Source organism: Hyperoodon ampullatus, assembly GCF_949752795.1.
Source record: "Hyperoodon ampullatus genome assembly, chromosome: 10".
Classification (NCBI taxonomy): domain Eukaryota; kingdom Metazoa; phylum Chordata; class Mammalia; order Artiodactyla; family Ziphiidae; genus Hyperoodon; species Hyperoodon ampullatus.
The window spans coordinates 65,024,323-65,046,512 of NC_136923.1; the positions used below are offsets into that span (position 1 = coordinate 65,024,323).

Sequence of the window (22,190 nt, forward strand, 5' to 3'; positions counted from 1 at the left end):
ATAAAAATATATCAGGAAAGTTCCCCCATAACAACTACTTAATAAAGCGTTACCTCATCTTTGCAAGGACGGCAACGTAGCCATGCTGTGTGTGCATCACAATTCATTCAATCATTTCCCTGACAAGCATTCACTTTATTTCCTTTTCCTTTTCCCTTTTTTTGGCCACCACAAAAATGCATTAATAAAAATTCTTCAATCTCCATCTTGACACGTTGGTATTTCTATTTTTAAAACAGAATGTCAGAGCTGGAATTGTTGGGCTGGGCTTCCAATTTTCATCGATAGTGCAGGAACAGCTTCCAGAAGGGCCCTATCACTCACATGTCCAGCCCTGCCCTGCATCCCAAAGGCAGGCTGCTTAGAAGATAATTGGCATTGGTGTTTGTATATGCACAGACTACCTCTAGAAAGATACAAGGTAATAAAAGAGTGGCTTTCTCCTCTGAAGGGAAGTGCAGGCCTGGGACTCAGGAAGGGGCACTGCTTTTTGCTTTTCGTTATACACATTTTTGGTGCTGTCTTAATGTTTTACCACGTCCATATACTACATATTCAAAATATAAAATGCTCTCTAAAATATCTCTAGACATTCCAAAAAAAAATAAGTACTGACGGTACAGCACTGGCCGTGTGTAATTCAATGGTGTGAGCTTAAAATGCATGGAATTTCATTTCAACTTTACCATTTTTGAGTGCCTCCATTACTCTAGATTCTAGGGATACAAAAACTAAGGCAGCCCTTCCCTCAAGGAGCTCCGAGTCCAGTAGAGAGAAAGACAATCCACAATGCCAGGTGGTAGCCAAGATGCTGGAGGGTGAAGGATGCCCCCCTGGGCTCCTTGGGGAGCCAGCTGGATGCCCTGCAGTGGAGCTCTAGACAATCACCACCTCTCACTGAAGTCAGGGACTCGAATCTTAGGTGCGATTATGGGGGACTTTCTTCTGCCTCGTTAAACATTTCTGCATTTGTCAAGGTTCCCAAAATGGGCATCAGTATCACTTCTGTAATCAGAGGCGGGGAAAAAAATACTACCCCCCAAAATCAATTGCCAGCATCAAAAATATCAACCCAACTGAATTTTTTTAGCTTAAAAGTTGAAGCACTAATTAAAATTCTGGCTATCTTCTCTGTCTTACCATGAAACTAATGTGATGAAATGTTTGTAAAGAGGAAGACAGCTGGGTTTTTAGGGAGCCCTCACACTGTTTCAGATTGTTTGGCACCTAGGAAAGCATTCACACGATGCGTGAATCAGAAAGAACAGGAAAGAAGAGCCAGTACATACCCATCACCCTTCCCTTTAGTCCCCATGAGCTGACTTTCAAAGAAATACTTAGTTTACAAAGAATACTAGAAAATTACTAAAATCTTGAATAAGGAACTTTAACATACTATTTAAATATTCTATGGAAATAAGCTATATTCAAAAGCATTGACTACAAATTTAGCTCTATTTTGATTTTGGTAACTCAAAATGAACACAGAAAAAGGCTTTTGACTGATTTCTATAGGCGTCAGGCACTTAGAATTTCCAACTCCATGAATTCTCTCTCCCCACGTGTTTCTTTTGCTTAAGATTCAAGAGGCTGTTGGGAGAGAGATGAAGGGGTTCAACTCCTAAAATACATTTGGATATTCCATCAGGTAATGAATGCAGAAGTATTAGTATATAACAATCAGAGAACACAGACCCAACATCTATTTTGTAGTCCAAGCCTAAATTATACCGAATATAATTAGCAAGCCAAGAATGAGGAAATATACCAAATGAGAAACAAAAATGTGCCCTTTGGTACTGTGCTCACCGTAATTTATATCCTCAAAATATCTAATGAACAGCCCAGTGACAAAGGCATTGAAGATTAAAGCCTCTTTTACTTAAAACCTGCTTCTGAGACTGGAATTACATCAGACACACCTTCATGCATTTGCCAAAATTGCTCACGTTATGAAAGTCAAACTTTCAGTTAAGATTTTAAATGATTAGCGAAAAAAGAATGCGGAGTTATTCAAAAGTCACAAAGGGGAGATGGAAACTCAACAGCAACATGCTCGGGTCCTCGGCAAACCTGCTTCTATCCTGGATATGGGAAGGGTTTTGTTTTGACAGAACCCTGGGGCAAAACCAAGGCATTCTTTTTTGGGGCTAGCATTAAAAACCAATAAAAACAAAACATTTTGTAAAAGCTGGCCTGCCTGTCTTCCAGGAAGATCAAGGTCACGTTGACTGAGACGAAGTTTTACGGAGACAGCTGTCTGTGTGTTGAGCCTGCTTCACTAGCCTGTGGACGCAGGGGAGGGAGAAGAGAACCCAGGTCTGTCCCTGAAAACTGGAGCCTGAGTTCCCTGCAGGCCCAGCAGGCAGAAGCCAGCTCTGACAGGCTGCAGAGTCCCCTTGGCAGGCCAGGCCCACAGACAAGTGTCACCATGTTTCAGGGACTTGGGGGGAGAGGACTGGGCCTGAGCCAGGCCTCAGATACAGCTCCTTGGGACCAGCTCAGCTGTGCGTGCATGTGTGTGTGTACGCATGTGTGCACACATGCAAGCACGCGAGAGGAAGGGCCCAGTGGGAGAGTAGAATAGAAAATGAGAGAAGGGCACATCTCAAGTTGTGGCCACTAAGGGCCCCATGGCACACCTGGACCTATAGGCTGAGCCACAAACACCAGGGACAACAGGACAGGGGGCCCATCATCCATGGGCCCCACAGAGGAAGGGACTCTAGGCCAGAGGAGAAAGCAGTGAACCACTCCCTCTGACAAATACACCAGAAGTTCAGAGTATGATGGAGACCCTTGACTTCCAACCCTAGGTGATGAGCACCATAGCATGTGCCAAGCAGAGCAGGTGCCCTGTGTATACGGACTGCACTCCTCACAATGCCCTCCCCGGATGGCATCACCAGCCTCACTTAAAGGACGAGAGACAGTGGCGTGGACATATATACACTACCAAATGTAAAATAGATAGCTAGTGGGAAGCAGCCACATAGCACAGGGAGATCAGCTCGGTGCTCTGTGACCACCTAGAGGGGTGGGATAGGGAGGGTGGGAGGGAGACGCAAGAGGGAGGGGATATGGGGATATATGTATATGTATGACTGATTCACTTTGTTATAAAGCAGAAACTAACACACCATTGTAAAGCAATTATACTCCAATAAAGATGTTAAAAAAAAAGTTAAACAAAACAAAAACAAACAAACAAAAAGGACGAGAGAACAGGCTCAAAGATGGTGAAGTAACTCGGCGAGACCACGGAACCAGTACAGAGGAGGCAGGGCAGGAACCTGACCCATTCGACCCAAAGCCCACCGCACCCGTGGTTCTCAGGATGTGGCTGTGGGACCCCCAGCACCACTTACCTGGGGCGCCCCCTCCCCGGGCACATAATGCATCAGAGTCTCTGGAAATGCAGCTCCAGAATCCATAGGTTTCCAAAGAACTCCACAGGTGCTTCTGATAAAGAACCAAGTCGAACCCCTGTGGTGCCTGTGGGCCAGCAGCCAGGGGAGGCAGCACGGCCACAAGCCTGCTTCGTGCGCGTGCTGGTCACCAACCAACGGCGCCGGCGTGTGGCCACATGCACATCATTCTTTACAGTCCCCACTGAGGGAGCCCAGACCCCAGGGCCTCCCAACGTAGAGCCTAGAGCCCAAAAGGCCCACGAAGACAGTAACATGGGTCTCAGAGTCCACTGCAGTATTTCAAAGGCCAAGAGAAATCATACCTTCGTTACCTAACTCCAGGTCTAAGTAAAATGTCTTTGGAAGAGGGAAAATTTAACGGTTCATCACTTCACAAATACAGTGTGTCTGGACTCAAAGCCTTTACAGCCAGGCTGAAAACGGAACAGAGAAGTGGCACAGACCCCAGGCAGGCGCCGTTGCTCCAACATCTGGGCACTTCCCCGCTGGAGCCACCTTGGGGCCCCTCCCTCCACCCAGCAAGACAGAAGACCTGGGTCAGTGCTTCAGGGAACTACGGTATTTCCCAGACAGATCCATAACCTTATTCTCTAGACTTAGTCCCAGCCTGTCCCAAACATCAAATGTCCCTTCAAAGGAACAAAGACCTGCAAACTCCAGGGATGGTCAAAGGTATGTGTGGGTGGCCTGAGGATAAACAGTGGTTTTGAAATTTGAGTCAAACCGGCAGGTGATTAATCTGAAGGGCAAACCATGCCTCTGGATGCACACGTGCCTACGTTACAGGTCATTCACCAAATTTGAAAACTAAGAAAATAGAACATAAAAGCTTACTGAATCAACACCCCAAAAAACTGATCTACACATTGCTTTAGCCAACTAACTTGAGCCGAACTTGAGTGAGAAAATGAACTGGGGAGAAAGTAAATATGGAACGAAGAGATGGGCAAAAGGGTAAGGAAAGAAAATTTTGGAAGGAAGCAAAAGAGGAAGGACAAGTCAGGAAGCAAACTAGAAAAAAGGAAAAAGAAACAGGATTGCCAAAGAGGGACGCTCTGTCCAGAGGAAAGGAGCGGGACTGCTCACACATTTTTATCAGGATCTGCGGTTCACTTGAGCCAAAGGCTTCAGATTACTATCACCTCCCTATTAGCTCCCACTGGAAAACTAATTAGCTAGTTAGGTCTTTATCTTTAAAACCTCCATCCTCCAAACAGAAGGCGATGCCCAGGAAGGCGCCGGAGCTACCAAGACAGTGGGCTCCAGTTCCCAGCCACCCCCCAACCCCTGCAAAGTCCTAGGGTCTGTAGAGCAGAGGGGACGACAGGAGCCCAGCCAAACCTAACCTGTGCACTTGATACATGGAGTGGTTTTTAAGTTGTATAATAAGATGTCAACAATTAGAAATCAGGAGATTTCACATAGAAAATTTTGTTTTCCAGCAAAAGAAAAACAAAGCACTGAGTTAGGCAGTAGCAGGAGGCCCTCACAAAAAGCCCTAGAAAGCCTGTGCCACCAGCTCCAACCTTGGGTTGGTCAGGTGGGGGCATCCCCTCCAGATGGGGCGTGGGCGCCTCCTGCCCAGGGGCCTGTCTCAGGCTGGACCTCCCCATCCCACGCCCCCCACCTGCCACTGCACAGCTGATCCTGAGACAGGCGAGCCTCGCAGCCCCTGGCTTCCTTGAGGCTAGTGACCGCCACACCCTGGGCGTCACCATCCTCACCTGGTCACACCCTGGAACGCTGACCCCACTCCAAGCTGCTTGCCGTCACTCACCTCGACTCCGATATTCCAGACCTGCCACGACCTCTCCCACGCCCTCCACGTCTGCTTCTCCTGGACCCTCTCCCCTTGCGGGAACCTCCCCCGCTCTCCACCGAAACAGCATCCCAAACCTTACGCATCAGAAACCTCAGGGGCCTCACACCCTCTCATCCTGCCGGCCTCCCCCGCAGGTGGACTGGGCACCTACACCCCACCCTCCTCTATCCCAGGCCAGTAGAGCTAAGCCTTCTGGAGGAAAACAGAACAACCCACGAAGGCCAAAGGCACCCCCGGGAATTCACACCCACCCAGGAATGCCCTGAGCCCGCCCCCCCCGCTCACCTTGCAGGTGCCCCACCCCATCTGAAGCCCCCAGCCCTGATCTTTTATTAACCACACGCACCCTTCCCCTCGGTCCTCAAATTCTGAGGGTGGTACCCAGTTCCTCAAGCTGAAACCTCAGTCGTTATCCTTGAGCCCAGACTCTTCAGGCCAGTCAGTCACCAAACCCTGCCCCTGTCCCACTCCCCTGAAAATCTGCGCACAAGCTATCAACAGGCTGAGCTGTCTCCACACAAGTCTGATCAGAGCCCCGGGGCTTACTCCACTGACGACACGCCTCCATGACAAAATAAGGACCAGCCTCCTGAACCTGGCTTTCACAGCCACTCACAACGGGGCTCCGGCTGTCCCTCTCCTTAAAAATGTGGCTGGCAAAAAAAAAAAAAAAAAAAAAATCAAAAAACAAAGGAAAAAAGGGGGGCTTCCCTGGTGGCGCAGTGGTTGAGAGTCCGCCTGTTGAGGCAGGGGACATGGGTTCGTGCCCGGGTCTGGGAAAATCCCACATGCCGCGGAGCGGCTGGGCCCGTGAACCATGGCCGCTGGGCCTGTGTGTCCGAAGCCTGTGCTCTGCAACGGGAGAGGCCACAACAGTGAGAGGCCCGCGTACCGCAAAAAAAAAAAAAAAAAAATGTGGCTGGGTTGTACATGCCTCCCTCCACCCCTAGAAAGCCTGTGCCACCAGCTCCAAGGGCTCGGCACGACATGCCCGGGTGTCAGATGCCACTGCTCACTTTTGCACACCCAGTACCTAATAAGTTCACTGGCCTTTCAATGCACGTGAGCTGCGTGTTGATCTCAGGACCCCCAGCCTGGCTCTGCCACATGAGAACATGGCATGAAAAAGCAGGGCCTCTGGAGCCCCCGGACCTGGACTTCCCACCAGGTTGTTTCCCACGTGGGTGACCTCAGGCAAGGGCTCAGCTTCTGTGTTCTCATCTGTAAAATGGGGCCTTTAAAAACCCTCCCACATAAGGCTGACCTGAGGACCAGGCAAATCCTGTGTACATGCCTAGCTGTGCGTCTGAAACACGGTAGGCGGTCAGCAAAGAGCTCCACTGGGTGTTTTCAAAACAGTAGCTGAGGTTTCCCTCCGCTCTTCCAAGGCGAGGGCAGGCAGTCCAGCCCGTGGGCAGACCTTCCGCACCGCCTGGCCATCTCACTCCTCATCCACGCCTCTGCAAAGACACAGGCCTGAGCAGGGCCAATGCTGTGTTCTCCCTGGACCCTGCGCCGGCAGGATGCACTGCCTCAGCCCCAGCCTCCCACCCGAGTGCACAGCAAAGCCCCACCACACGCCCTGCTGGCTGCCGGCGGGTCCCTCCAGGGACCCCGGGCGCAGGCTGAACTTGACTGAGGCTGGACTGCGGCACCACCAGCCCCTCGGAGTAACTCACCACACTGTGGCACCAAAGGGAAATGTCCGAAGGTTTATGTATCTCAGCTACCCCATAAAAACTTTTTTTTTCAATGCAACAGACATTTTTTGAACATTTCCTGTGAATAAAGCAGTGAGTTCCCCACTGTCTGAGACAGAGATGCATAAAACAAGTCCCTGATGACAAACTGAGAGAAACAAACAGATGCACAGCTAAGTCTAACCCTGAGGAACAGCAGGAGAGAGGTGAGTCAAGAGGGACTGCGGTGGGTGGCGGAAGGTAGGGGGGTGGTTGCAGGGACATGGGGTCATGGGTATGGCTGCAGAGCTGGGAGGGCTTCTCAGAGGAGGCAGCATCTGCCCTGGAGAAGAGGCTTCTGAGCGGAGCGCACAGCAACCGACAGGCACGGAGGTCTGGAAGACGCGAGACCACTGAGTCACAGAAATTTAACCATTAAAGACCACAGTCAGAAAGTACTAAAAAGTACTTAGCATGTTAGAATTTAACAACTTAGAAAATAAGTATATCTGGTAATTTAATCTTTATAATGTCTTCTTGACTTATTTTTTCTTCTCTCACAAATTTTCTCTCACACATAGTGAGAAGGAAACCTAGGGAAAACATCGACATGTCCAAGCTTTTCTTTTTCTTAAGAATACCTTGGAACAGAAATCAATCCTGCCGGAGACTTTTCCTGAGCAGACAGTCCCTGTGTTTCTGGCAGAAGACACAGGTTTAAACGAGAGAGACGTCACAAAAGGAGGGCATCTGCAAGGGCCAGCAGGCGGGCGCTGTCTCTGCCTCTCCTCCTTTCAGGAGCACTGCAGCCTCACCCATCCCCACCCCGTATTCCTACTCCTCACCTTCCCTGCCTCCCTGCCTCCCACTAGAGGCCAGAAAAAGAGTCCAGGATCCACCCGTGACTCTGCATATGCCCATCCCCGGGTGCCACCATACGAGGAACTGCAAGTCACTCGGGAGTCCCCTCAGTGCCCGGCACTGCCGACCTGCTAAACCAGCCCTAACTTTCCTTCGGGCCTCCTGACACGTGAGGGCCCTAAGTGCCTCTGTCACTTAAGGCATCTTAGGTTGAGATGTTTGTTACTCGCAGACAAGAATATTCCAAAGGCGCTCCTGTTTCTTCAAGGCTGAAACCCTCTATGAGGGGAAATGACCAGTGAGCTGAAACCAAAGAAGTTACCTGACTTACTTTGGACCTAAACCCGAATGTCGAAATCAAACATTTTAGAATACAGAAATTTTTAAAGACTACAGGAACTACACCTCACAAGCAATTACCCCCTTCTCTATTTGCCTGACAAAGACATCTTGAGACAGTTTTTCTTTTCGAACAGTAAGTTCTAAAGAGGGGTGGGCATGCGTGAGGTTGAAGAGTGGGGGTAGGGCTTGCTTTCTCTTGGCCTCTGTGTAACTTCAGTGAATCACCACCATTCTCAGAGAGAACGTGACACTTTCCTCTACCACCTCTTGCCATTTTAGAACCAAGTTATCGCAAATCAAGGTAGGTGAATTACTGTCACATGCTACTAGGTAAGGTGCATCTCCTATAAGACGCATAGCTTCTATTAACCTAATCTTATTAGCGTCCATGTGTAGCAGTATTGGAATGTGTATACTTCCAGAAAGTACATTCGAACCTCTTTATGAGTCTGACCTTTACAGTCAAGACTCGTAACTGCCTCATGAGCTAATCACTTGATATCATGCTTTGACAACAGAGATCAATAGTATAATAGCTGAATCATTGGCAGCAGAATTATAATGGAGACACTCCTAGGATAAAACCAGCACTCATTTTCTCTCCTGAAGGTAAAAAAAAATCCAGCCCCCAACAATGGGTGCCACTAATCTTCTTTGAAAGATTATGCGCGAATAAGCACATTAATATTTGGTGACCTAATTTTTAAAATATTTCAGCTCAGTGCTCTTTTTCTTAACAATGCAAAAATAACCCAGGCGGCACAGGTGTCTCTGTCCCCTTTCTCAGAATGGACGCAACTCCTGGCCCATCAGGTGGCTTTCGGTGCCAAAGACGTGATCTCTGTGCATGTGACCTTGAGGAAAGACGGTCCAGTGGTTAGGAACACTGGCTCTTGAACCAGACAGCCCCAGTGTGATCCCCAGCCCTGCTCGTACTAGCTGTGTGACTTTAGCAAGTTAAGTCATCTCTCCGCGTCCTAGTGTCCTCAAGAGGATAATAAAGCTATTTATGTTTATTGTGAGGATTGAATGAGTTCATCATGGGAAGTGTTTAGGCAAAGCACAGCTCGGGGCACATTGCTCAAAAAATGTCTGCTGTCTTTATTATAATTATCGATACCCAGGCTTCCACCCCTAAGTTCTGGGTCTCATAAACACTTCACCACACCCCAACTCAAGGACTTACCAGGTCCTATGCCACTATACTCCCTTTCCTGGTCCTCCCAAACCCCATAAAGGCTCTGCCAGCGCCCCGGTTGATAAACCCAAAAACGTACATCCAATACATCAGCAGGTTCTGTTGACTTTACCCCCAAGATAAATCTCCTCACTCACTGCTACCACCCCGGTCCAAGTCCCCATCAGTTCTCCAGGTCTCTCTGCTCTGTGAACCCTTCCTCCCTCGAGACTAAACTCTCACCTGCCAGCAGAGTGAACTTTCTAAAACACAAATCAAATATCTATAGGCTTACGATCTGCCACACTTTCAATTGGTGAAAAAAAATCCAAACTCCTCACCGGGGTCTCTGAGCTCTGACATACATTAACCCCACCAACATGTTCACCTTGATTTTCTACCCGCCACCCTGTCATACCAGCCGCACTGACCTTCGTTCTGCCCACAAACACCCCAAACTCATCCCGAGCCTTTGCAAGGAGCTCTGCACTGTTCACACAGCTGCCTCACCGCATCAGGGCAAGGGTCACCTCCTGGGAGAGGTATTCTCGGAGTAAACAGAAGCCTCTCCATGGCTCTCAACCACATTTCCCCATTTGGTTTGCTTTATAGCTCTGATCACTATCTGAAATTCTTATTTGCTTATCCATTTACCAGCGGTCTCCCTTACCTGGAATGGAAGCTCCGTTAGGACAAGGCAACATACCCACCTTGCCAGACAGAAGGATGCCTGTAGCACAGCCGGCACTCAATAAAGATGCAGGGTGCATAGGGGAAGGGGGAGGGAGGGTCTGCCAGGACCCAGCAGAGATCGACCCCCCAAACCCCGACTCCTGAATCACACTGCCTGGGAAGCCTGACACCAACATCTAGCCAGGAAAGCAAATTTCAGCAGAAGAGTAGAAGGCTGTAGCTTTTGATCCTAATATACTCCTCAAAAAGCCACCTCAGTCTGATTTTAACCCATAGATATTCCTTAATCATCAGTCCCCAAATTAGGTTTCCCAAAATACAGTCTCTCGGGTGCTCAAATCAACCCAGAGTGAACTTTCAAACAACCGCCTCTGAACTCTGCTTGAGTTCATTTAAAAAGGAGACAAAAAGCCCCAGCCAAGTTGCCTATTTTACCTCACTTCTAAAAGCTGGGAGAATGCAACTGACACAGGGGAAAAAAAATCAGTGTTCAAAGGTTGTTGGGGTGTGTGTGTGTCTGTGTGTGTGTGTGTGTGTGTCTGTGTGTGTGTGTTTTAACCAAAGAAAATCTGCTGATCTTTTTCCCTTAATTGGTTCTGGGAATCAACAACTGACCACAGGAGGGTAAGCGTTTGGAACAGCTTCCCCTTATTATCGAATCCTTGATTATAATGATTAAGCCAGGACTTGTGGTTCTACTAAACCTCACCGAGCAACCTCACGGGTCACGTGCACAAGTGGGGACCACTCCCTTCAGGTTAGCGCTGTGGCATCGAGTCATAAAATGTCATAAAATTAGCATCCAGGGAGGTCAGAACTCAGAGAGACCTTGAACACCACTATCACCACCTCTTCAAGACAAATAAGGAAACTGAGGCTCGAGAGATTATGTGAATTGCCCAAGGTCAGTGCTAGTGTCAGTTAGAGCACGGACACAAGCCCAGGGCTATCCAACTGCAAGACCAGTGCCAGCACCACCATGACGCCATCCATACAAGCAAGGATGGCAGAGAGCCCGGCTCTTCGTGGAGTAATCGGTGAGCTCAACTTACAGTCTGCCCCCAACCCATTTCTAAATCCACTTGCCAGAAGGGCTGAAAACGTCCCCAAGAATGCTGCTCGAATATGTCTTCAATGTCTGCTCTGTGACGCAGCAGGAAAGCAAAGAAGAAAAGGTGTGTTGTGGCTTCGATGGGGGACAGAGATCATTTCAAAGAGGTAACAGTAAGGACACAGGTGTCCCCAGAAACCAGAGAAGAGGGAAGGGAAGTGTTCTCAGAGGAACCTGATCGCCTGAGCTGTGTCCCACGGGATGACCAGCAGGGAGGCAGACAAAGAAGCCAACAAAGAGGAACTCCCAGGAGACAGAGCACAAAAATGAAGACTCTGAGGCATGAAAAGACTGGTAACCAAGGGCAGCTAAGTGCTGCTGAAACGCAAGGTTCAAGCAGGGAAGAGATGGGAGATAAGGTAGAAGAGCTAGGCTGTACCCCGCAGGTGAGGAGCCACTGCAGCAGGAAGTCACCCATCATATCTGTGTTTTAGAAAGATGTCTCCCGCCAAGAATTGAGACAGGATTTGAAGAAGACAGGACGAAGGGGTTTGAAGCCTCTCTCACAAAACAGCCAAGAATGATGACAACAGCCAGCAGATTTGATTGGGTGCCGTCTATGTAACAGACACTGTTCCCAGCACACACAGTAACCCATTTACTCTTCACACACATGAGGTGGGGTCTATTAGTACCTTTTTACAGATGAGCAAACTGAGGCCCAGTGAGGCTGAGTTACTTGTCCCAGGTGTCACAGCTAAGGGGTCGATCTCCTAACCACGCAAGAGATCCAGGCCAGAAGCAACACATCAGTAGAAGGGACGGAGGGAGGAGCTGACCGGCCCCCCCACAGCCTGCACGCTGCCCTGCCCTCCTGCTCCAGAAACCAAATCAACCCACATTAGGAATTCCATGACGCCAACCTCTCTGCCCGACTAAACAGCATAAGCCACCTGAATGCAAGCATTAGATGTCAGTCTTCCAAAGACCCGGAACGAATATCGGATTGACGGAAGCCCACTCAAGGGTCTTCCCAGGTCTCTGGGAAACAGCCCCAGTCGAGGAGAGAGGGGGGCAGAGATGACAGAACCCGTCTCCCCACCTATTTCTCCAGCCCCCCAAAAGAGCACAGGACCTGGAGCCAGGAGTGGGAGAGGACCGCCCACATGTTCATTTTGCTCTGATCCATCACTTTACCTCACTCGTCTTGCACTTCTTTAGCTGTAAGGTGGGTAGATGTCTCCTATCACTAGGCCTCCACCCAACTCGGATTTAAAAAATAATCATCTTTGACAAGCTAGCAACATCTACTGAAATTTGTAAAGTATGTACCCTTTCATCCCGTGATTATGCTCCTTGAACCCATGCAAAGAAACGTTTGCATGTGTGTACAAAGTAATATGAACAAGAACATTCAATCTAGTGTAGTTCATCGCTGCAAAAATTTGGAACAATTTAGATGTCCAGCAAAAGGAGAATGGTGAAATAAATAAATCATGGCATAGCCTATATAAGGGAACCTACAGCACCAGCACTGATGTTAACAAACATCTATACATACTGACACAGAAGACATCCAGGATACGGAGTTAAGTACAAAACAGCAAGTCGTGAAGCAATTTATATAGTAACTTATATAGAAGTAATTTATATAGGAGTCCTCTTTTCCTTTTAACAATGATAAATATATGGTGGTACGTGAAGAGGAAAAGTCTATAAGGATACGTTCTAAAATTGTTCATGTCTGGTATCACTTGGAAGGAATCAAGGAAAATGTCACCTTTTTTTTTTTTTTAATAGTGATCTTGGGGTCTTCTTATTTATTTATTTTTTTTTTTTTTTTTTTTTTTGGCTGTGTTGGGTCTTCGTTTCTGTGCGAGGGCTTTCTCTAGTTGTGGCAAGTGGGGGCCACTCTTCATCACGGCACGCGGGCCTCTCACTATCGCGGCCTCTCTTGTTGCAGAGCACAGGCTCCAGACGCGCAGGCTCAGTAGTTGTGGCTCACAGGCCCAGTTGCTCCGCGGCATGTGGGATCTTCCCAGACCAGGGCTCGAACCCGTGTCCCTTGCATTAGCAGGCAGATTCTCAACCACTGTGCCACCAGGGAAGCCCAAATGTCACACTTTTTATTCTTTGAATTCTTCTGTGCATCCAACACATAATAACAAGACAAAACAAGGCCACATCATAGTCAAATTCAGGCAGGTTGCACTAACAGCATGAGCCTCAGAGGCCTCAGAATCTTCCTCATCAGGTCAGGCAGTCAGAGCCCAGGTCACAGCAACTTCCACATCAGGTCAGACATTCAGAGCCCAGGTCACAGCATCTTCCACATCAGGTCAGGCAGTCAGAGCCCAGGTCACAGCATCTTCCACATCAGGTCAGGCAGTCAGAGCCCAGGTCACAGCATCTTCCACATCAGGTCAGGCAGTCAGAGCCCAGGTCACCTCCTCAGAGGTTTGGCAGCTCCCTTCCGGGCTTCACAGCTGCTCATCTGACTCAAGCTCCCCACGTCCACCACAAGTCAGCTGATAGTCCCTCGATTATCTTTCCCCCAGAAGTGGGTGTGGATTGTGGAAAGAAAGGTGACCAGAGCGGTCAGGATGGGAGGCCACGCTATCCAGGAATCAGTCTGGAACACACTGCAATTAGGTGTAACACCTTCCACCCACCACATGATAAATCCATGCCTTGTGGTTCTCGGAAACAGAAATGCCAAATGTCTCCCAACTGAGTCAAATTCTCTGGAATCTAGAAGTTACAGCCTGGATAAGGAAATTCTTCCAAACAGTGATAAGTAAAAAAAAAAAAAAAAAAAAAAAAAAAAATTAGTATTCCATCTTACTTCTAGAAATTCAAAGTATTTTACACTACAGGCACATACACATACATACACACACACACACACACACTCGATTAGATCTTCTAAAATACCACATGCAATAGTAAATTACCATCCCTGTCCACTAAATAATACCCAAGAGAAAGTAAATGGACATCCAGCAGTTTCTCCTGTGCATTTACTAAGATCTGGCCCATGATCTCATCGCCCCTCATAACTATCCCATGAAGTGGAGGACAAACATCTAGCCCCGTGTTCTGGGGAAAATCCTAAAATAGGCAAACTTCCTTTAGACTTCTGTGAGCAAAGAGAGAAGCCTGCAGCCTCACTGGATCCACACCCAGAAGAGCCCAACACTTCCGTTCATGGCTCGGCGAGACCATGGTTGGGATTTTTGTCATCACTGCTGAGAAATGTTTACACTGCTATTTCTGACCCTCTTGTGTAAATATCAGCTATGCTTTACCCCCCAAATTTCAAGCCTGGGTAAAGGGTCCTTTTTAAGGAAATCCCAAGTACCCAAGTATCAGAGTTACAGAAGCTGCAATTTTTGGTGGAGAGGATAACGCTCCAGAAGCTGTGAGGAGGGGCCGAAGTGGCCTCTTCTCTCTGGAAGCCCCTGGGAAGAGGGGAGGGGGGCTGGGGAAATGGGTTCATTTTGCTGTTACCAGCATGACACAACTTTCTCAACTCTAGGAAAGGTTTATTAAGTGAATAGTTTTACTTTTTCTCAAAGAATTGAGCAATGTTTTTTTGCAACATTTCAGCAACGAGTTAACTTCAAGTGACTCTGGAAATCAAAAGGCTCCAAGCATCAGTGTTTTAAAGCATCAGCAGAGAACAGAGGAAACTGAGGTCCGTGGTCCGGTACACACATAGCACATACTCATGTTACTTGGGAAAAAAGAACCCACAGGATCTCCAGGGTTACTATGGCTGCAATTTTATCAACTTGATGACCCAATTCAACTGAAACCAAAAAAAAAAGAAACAAACTCTTCCCACCCCCAGCACCTCTGGCTGTCCATCTCTCCCCTAAGCCAATGCCTACACACAGCTTAGCGAGCAATTTACAAGTTCAATGCTGACACGCCCCACAATCGAGGAGAATGTGTCCACAACAAGGAGGTAAATGCTTTGTGCTTAGTGTCCCCCGAGCCCTGATGAAGGGCCTCAGGCGGTCAGCACAGCACGGCAGGGGGAAGAGGAGAAACGGTGCTGGACCAGAGGGCAGGAAACCCCCTGCCTGAACGTCCTTGATCCATCCCACCTTGCCCACCCCACCGGTGCCAGATGGTTTCCTCCCACCCAGACCACCACGGCGGCTCTTGACAGCATCCTCTGCTCCTCCCAGGACCACCTTCCCAGAAGAGAGGTCCACCTGTGCGGCGCCTCTCCTGACACACCGTCCAGACCCCTCCTGGCCCCTCTCCAGTCCCGCGACCACTTGGGCAGCCTCGCTCGAGCCACCTGGGAAGGATGGGCTTTGGCGACCACGACAGGTTTTTTCTTCCTTCTAACGTGAATGTCACCCCCTCTGACGTCTTCCCTCAGCTCCCCAAAGACGGAGATGCATCAGAGCTGTCACAGGGCCAGGCCCTGTCCCCAGGGGCAAGTGACACGGAGCTGGAGGCACGCCCTGGCTCCACAGCTGACCTTGGCCAAGTTCCTTACACGAGCCTCCGAAACAACTCCCTAAGTAAGTCTCGGTGCCCACACTGGCAAAACTGGAAATATAAGGGCTAAAGTGAGCAGTGGTTCCATTTAAGGGAAATAATTTCTAGAGAGAACTTAATGCAATGTTTGGAGCTCAGTAAAATCTCAGAAAGTGGCATCTAGTAGAATATTATTAATAAGTAGCAGATACTCAAAGTTAATCAAAGACACTCCAACGTCCACCAACCTGGGGCAAATGACATCTTCCCCAGGCCTCAGTTTCCTCACCTGTAAAGCGGGGGTGGGGGGGGAGAGGGAACAGGAGATGAGGGAGGGGCACTGGACTAACACGGAACAGAACAGGAAAATAACCAAGAGCTAAACTGTGTAACAGCAGCAGGCTCTCTGAGAAAGCAGAACTTCAGATAGTTTCCCTAACTTGAGAAATGTGCAGGTCACGGCTCTCAGGGGCAAGTGCTCTCTTGGACGCCCTTCCTCCTGGGCTTTGCCTTAAATTATTTTCATTATAATGCCACTTAAGTGTGTCCAAATCTAAAGCTTCATATGCTTTAGCCCTTATAAAACTGTAAGGTGAGACAATGTAAAAATTGGATAAAAACCAATAAAAGAGAGCTCAGCTTTCATTGAACATGACGTATGACAATGATGCAATTTTGTTCCATGTGCTCAACTGCTCACACAGTGTGTTAAGTACAAGAATACCTGGAGCAAGTTCCTGGCAACTCTGTGGGGCTCTACCACCGTGGGGCTGGCATCCCCTCAGCCAGCCAGCCACCGCTCTTCTCTAACGGACCATCGTGAACCCTTTGTTCATGTACTTCCAGGCCTCATCTGACCCCAAAACACAATTTCTGCGATAAGTCCACATCTGTCCTTTCCCCTTCGCTACAGACAATCAAAGGGGTTCGCAATCTAACGCTGGGAGGAAATCTTTATGACATGCCTCATTTGGAAGGTCATCTGGATGTTACAGAATCTATGATTTTTTTAATTATTATTTAAAAGAATATTAAAAATTTACTTTTGGTTTTAAAAAATCACTTGCAAATTCCCAGGAAGATGTCTTTAAACTCTAGTTTAATACACATTGTTTCCTCAAAAATCAAGAAAATATTATATTTTGGTGAAAGAATTGAGTAACTGTATAAATATTATAAATTTGTTATATGGAGGAAAAAAACATGGTTTCCTAATAAAAGCGTCTTGCCATAGTATCCAGAAAGATCTTAGACATCACAGACCTAACTGTAAGTGTCCTGCGTGCATACTCTCTTCAATCCCAAGAACCATCCTATAAAGTAGGTGCTACTGTGACACGTGAGGAAACCGAGGCTTGAAGAAAGAATGAAAGTGATGGAGCAGCACCTGAATTGATTCCAGCAGCCTTGCCCCCTGCTCCTTCCAGACCAGCCCTGAGAGCCTCTGTAGAGGACGGCCAGCCACGCACAGCAGGGATCCAGGGGAAACCAGCTGGGGGAGAGAGAGACGCAGAGGGAAGGTGGCATTCTCAAGGAAGAAATGACAGGACCTAGTGACAGGATGGATGCAGACAGGAAGGTAAGTCCCTGAACCTGTGAGCCAGGAAGAATGGCTGGCCCGGCCTCCAGAAATGGAACTGCTGGGGAGAGAAGCCAGTGCAGGGGGCCAGACCTAAACTAAAACACGGCGGGTTTAAGACAAAAGGGACTTATTCCAAGTGGGGATGGATATCCTCTCAACAGATTACAGGCGAAGAGGCTGAAGTCTCGTTACACAGGAATTATGTTTACAAGGCACGAAGATTATTTCGAAAAGACAAGGCGGTCAAAAGTGTCCAGCACAGGGGAATTCCCTGGTGGTCCAGAGGTTAGGATTTGGCGCTTTCACGGCCGGGGGCCCAGGTTCAAACCCTGGCTGCGGAACTGAGATCCCACAAGCCTCACACACGGCCAAAATAAAAAAGTGTCCAGCATAGAAGAGACGGAGAACAAAGACAGGCAGGAGAGGACCACTGAATTCTGAACATGTGTGTCTTTACTAATTCCAATAGACCAGTGCACAGTACAAGTCAGGCGTGGGACAGGCAATCACAATGGCAAAGAAACAGGGCTGTCTCCCCGTGACAGCAGGTGAGGACTCATCCAGGCAACAGGCATGCCCACTGTGTCCCAGATACTGTCCTAGGTTCAGCCACAAACAAAAACCCCCCTGCTGGCATGGAGCTTAAGTTCTGGCTGAGGAGACAAAGAACGAGCAAGCAAGGACACAGTCTGGAATCAGGGGGTGATGAATGTTCTAAGGGCTAGGGAAAAAAATAAAGCAGGATACGAGAAACAAGAAAGGGCAGGGGCAGGTATCTGAGATAATGTCATCTGGCGATCACGGAAGGCCTGACTGAACTCTAAGAGGAGGTGACAGGATGAAACTCAACTTTTTAACCTAGAGAGGCTTGAGAGCATTCACTCCAAGTGTCTGCTGCCTAGTAGACCAGGCCCCGCAATGGTCTAGAGAGACCACAGTAAACACATGTTTGAAGATATCTGAGCATCGTGCACAGATTGAGGGGAAAACTGATGTCATCAGGAACACAGAGAGGAAGGCAGGAGAGGAAGACAAAACAACCGCACCACGTGGATGACCTTCACTTCTGAAGACCTGGATATGCTCTGACTCCATTAGAGAAGGACAGATGCTGGAGCAGTGATGAGCTTCAGGGGACAAGAAAGCAGCAGAGGAGAAAGATCTGCATCAGACTCAGCAGCCTTCAGTCAACAGATAAACAGGGGTTTACCCAGCAGGACCCACTGGACGCGGAGCTCGTGCTCCCAAGGGGGCACCTCGAGGTGTCTCTGTTAACACACATCCCAAAGGGATGGGGCTGGGGAAGGGGACCAGTTGGAGGATGGGAAGGGGTAGTGAGGCCAAAGGTGAGGGCTCTAAGTCCCCTGCAGCCATGAGAGGCTCACAGGGTGGGGACCCTGCTGAGGACAGTGATGCGAGTTCAGCAAAAGGTCAGCAGATTAGGTCAGTACCCACGGCGGCATCTGATAACTGCAGTGCCCGCTCCAACCACAACCACCACACCTGTACTAAAGTCACTGTCTCCCCACAAAGCTGCTGATTAAACCTTGTTTAATCTCTGTATCCCCCACAACTAGCAAATCCTGGAGGGTCAATAAAGGCTCTACTGAGGCCAAGCTTTCATGACAGGAGTAAACCAGGAGGGGCTAAATAACTGAGGTTCTGATGGAGGTGAGAAGCCCAATAGTCCAGATTCCTGCTCAGTTGGCAGATGCATGAAAGGGGAGAGCTTGTGGCGGGGTGGGGGGGGTGGGGGTGACTGGCCATAGCGACTGTATCACACCAGCTGCACAGCCCTGAAAGTCACTTCAATCCTGAGTCTCAATTTGGAAAACAAGAGGATTGGAGCAAATCAGAGGCTGCAGACTTTCAGGGAGAGGAGATGCTTTTCTCAGTGCTGAAGGCTGGGGAGCATGTGTACTTTTGCTATTGGGGTTGGGGGATGCAGGCCTCCCCTTTGGCTGCAAATGAATCGCGGAGACGAGAACATAATGCACGTATGGCCACCACCACGAGGACCTTGGAGGTTTGTCCGCAGAAGAGGCCCACTGGTGACGTGGCAGGTAAGAAGGCAGGGGCTGGGGGAGGGGGCCAGGACTGCAGTGAGCAGCGGTAATGAGTTATGCAGACCTCAGACGGGAGACAACGGATGCCCAAGCAAAGACTGTGAATGAAACATCCGTGTTTTGAAGGCGGTTGCTGGAGTCTGGCTTGTACACACCCAGGCACACAAAAAGTCAGGGAGAAACAGATTTTACATAACTTGAAAACTATGAAACTACTTTAAGAGCTGTAAGAGCAATTACCCATATGCCAGACCACTTCTAGCCTTTGAAAAGCTTGTTTATTACCATATTTACTGAGGGCTATCAGACTGTATTTTGAGCTTCTGAGAAGTTTCCATTTAGAATCAGTAGAAATACCTGACACATCCAAACCCCATAATTTCCCATACCAAGCTGAATCTCCCAACATTACAGACAAACCCACAAACTTTGCAGAAGGGAGTGAAAAGCCAATCCAGTCACAGGAAATCTTCCAGCTCTACAAAAGAAAACAAACAAACAAAAACACCACAAAGAGCACTGAAACATTTCTAGTCTAACAGCTTTTCACTCAAGCTTTAATAACTTTATTCTGAAGCCCTTGAAAAGTATTAAATTACATACAGTATTCTATATTCCTGGCAGTAGCAATGCCTAAAACTTATTATAACTTAAGGCAGTAAGTGAACTCATGATTTTTAAGTCAAATTTAAGGAAGCTAAAGGCCAGACAAAACCATGTGTTTGAAAATGCCCACAAAATAATAAATGCCGGAGGGAACTGGATGGCTTTTCTGCTTCTAAGCTAAATAAAGCCCGGGGGGCTTTGCAAAGATCCTAGTGAGGATAATCACCGCCCCCCCGCCATTGCACACAGCAAACCATCCAATCAATTCTACGCAGACCAAGGAAAGTTAATCCAAGAAGAATAACAACACTTGAAATGTTGAGAAAAACATAGTTCTGCTGTTTAAAACACTCTTATCGGGCTGGAGGACAAATCGGGTCATTCTAACATGCCGGAACATTTGACTGGTGAGTGTTTCTGTGACCATGTCTTGGCTTTGTGTTAACAAAGGGTCCTGCAAGACAGCTGAGTTCCAACGCTCGGGCCTTCAGGAAGGTCCTCTCTCGCCTGCCAGCAGTCTCCCTACTTCCTGCACACCTTCGGATTAACTGCCCCGACTTCCTGCACAGCCCTGGATTTGGGCTACCTTCCTCCTTCAGGCTTACTCAAGCTAAGTTCCCCGGGCAAGCTCGAAGGGTAAAAGTTCGCAGTCCCCGACCCTCCATTAAAGCACAATCAGCATGTGTCGCTTGACAAGCCTGGCCGCGGCAGGGTGATTAATTTACATAAACAACTCTGAAGAGGTAACTCATCACTGCAAGGACAGAAGTCAGCAGGCTGAACCTGGCCGCTCTGGGAGCGGCGGCTGCAAGGCTGGCCCACCCGGCAGAGCCTCTGCTGACGTTCACCGCGGCTCCTTCCACGCAACAGGTCCACGCAGGCAGGGCACCAGGGCACTTGCCCACAGCTCCGCAGGCGCAGCCCCCCTCCTGCCCCGCCCCCCACGGCCGGTCCCGGAGCCCGGGCAGCTACGGCTCTTCCCGGCACGGCCCACCCGCGATAAGGCCCGGAGCACATTTTTCGGAAGATGCCGAGATAGCGCGGCTCTCTCGCGCGCTGCCCACCTCCTCCCGGCCCAGTCCAGGCCGAAGGGAAAAGGCGCCCCGGCCAGCGATCGGGGAATGCGAGACAAGGAGACCGCCCCGGGAGCCGGATGCCGCGCTCGGTCCTTCCAGCCGGGAACGGCCCCGGCCACCTGGCTCCTCACCTGCCCGGTCACAAGTGCCGGGCGCTAGTACCTAGATATGTCTATAAACTACTTATCGGCACAGAACGTTTTCCCAACTGCACAAGCTACAGCGACTACTCAGAAAAGAGCAAGTCGCTTTGTATAGAAAGAAAAGGAACTTTTCGGGAGGGGGAGGGGGAGGGGGAGGAGTGTGGGAGGAAGAAGCAGGTGAATGAACGTAGACGTGGTTTCCGCGGGACCTGCCTGCCGGGTCCCGAGGTGGAAGAGGGGGCGAGAGGGGAGGGGAGGGGAGAGGAGGGGACGGGGTGGGGGAAAGAGGAGGGTGCGAGGCTGGCGGGGCCCGGCCGCGCTCCCCCAGGGCTGCGCGCAGGTGAGGCTGGACACTCACCTCCGGCAGCTCGCGGAGCTGGTTGGCGTCCAGCAGCAGCTCCTCCAGGCTGCGGGCGTAGCGGTAGATCTCCTCGGGGACGTAGACCAGAGAACAGTGGCGCTTGTCGATGGTCTCCACATGACGGTTGCACCGCCACAGGGGGATGCAGTGGAACATCGCCGCCCGCCGCCGGGTCCCGAGCCGCGGAGACCTAGGCTCCCCGCCCGCTCCGCCCGCCCGGCGGCTGAGCTCCGCCCGCCGCCCACTCCGCGCTCGTTGGCCCCCGTGCTCGCTCGCACCTCGAGCCGGGCTCCACGCTCCCAAAAGCGCCCAGGAACCTCGGGCGAGAGGCGCCCCCCCGGCCCCGCGCCCCCGCCTGCCCGCCCGCCGCTGCGCCCCTCCCACCCTCCGGCCGCGCCGCCGCCGCCACCGCCGCGCTGAGCTTCCTACTCGCCGCCGCCGCGCGACTGAGCATGCGCGCCAGTGGACTCGCGCCCAGGGCGGCTCCTGCCCGAGGGATGCTCCGCTCCGGGTTTTCGCGGCGACCTGGATCCGGAGGGTCGGAGAAGCAGCGGTCAGACGCTCGCGGTCCCCCTACTCAGGCTGGGACCCAGGGAATGTCGCGGCATCGGAGGGAGCCCCTCTGAAGGAGCCCGGGGCAAAGAGGAGGCAGGGGCGAGGCAGCCCGGGGGGAGCAGAATAACTTTGTTTTTTACTTTTACTTAACTCGCTCTCCTCGCTCCCCTTCCCCAAAACCACTTTCCCTTCCGGGGTCAGGCGGGACCGCCCCGAAGCGTACCTTGCGCGCCGTGGGCGGCCGGAGC

At 49.9% G+C, this 22,190-nt stretch overlaps 1 protein-coding gene across 1 annotated transcript in view; it reads right to left on the bottom strand.

The window, feature by feature from the left end:
- LRRC1 (leucine rich repeat containing 1) overlaps nt 1-21,647 on the bottom strand; it is a 127,113-nt gene extending 105,466 nt beyond the window's left edge. Inside the window, exon 1 of the mRNA XM_079713489.1 lies at nt 21,385-21,647. Within this exon, the coding sequence (XP_079569615.1) occupies nt 21,385-21,543 (159 nt within the window). The 5' untranslated portion in view covers nt 21,544-21,647. The remainder of the gene's footprint in view (nt 1-21,384) is intronic.
- Nucleotides 21,648-22,190: the final 543 nt, after the last annotated feature.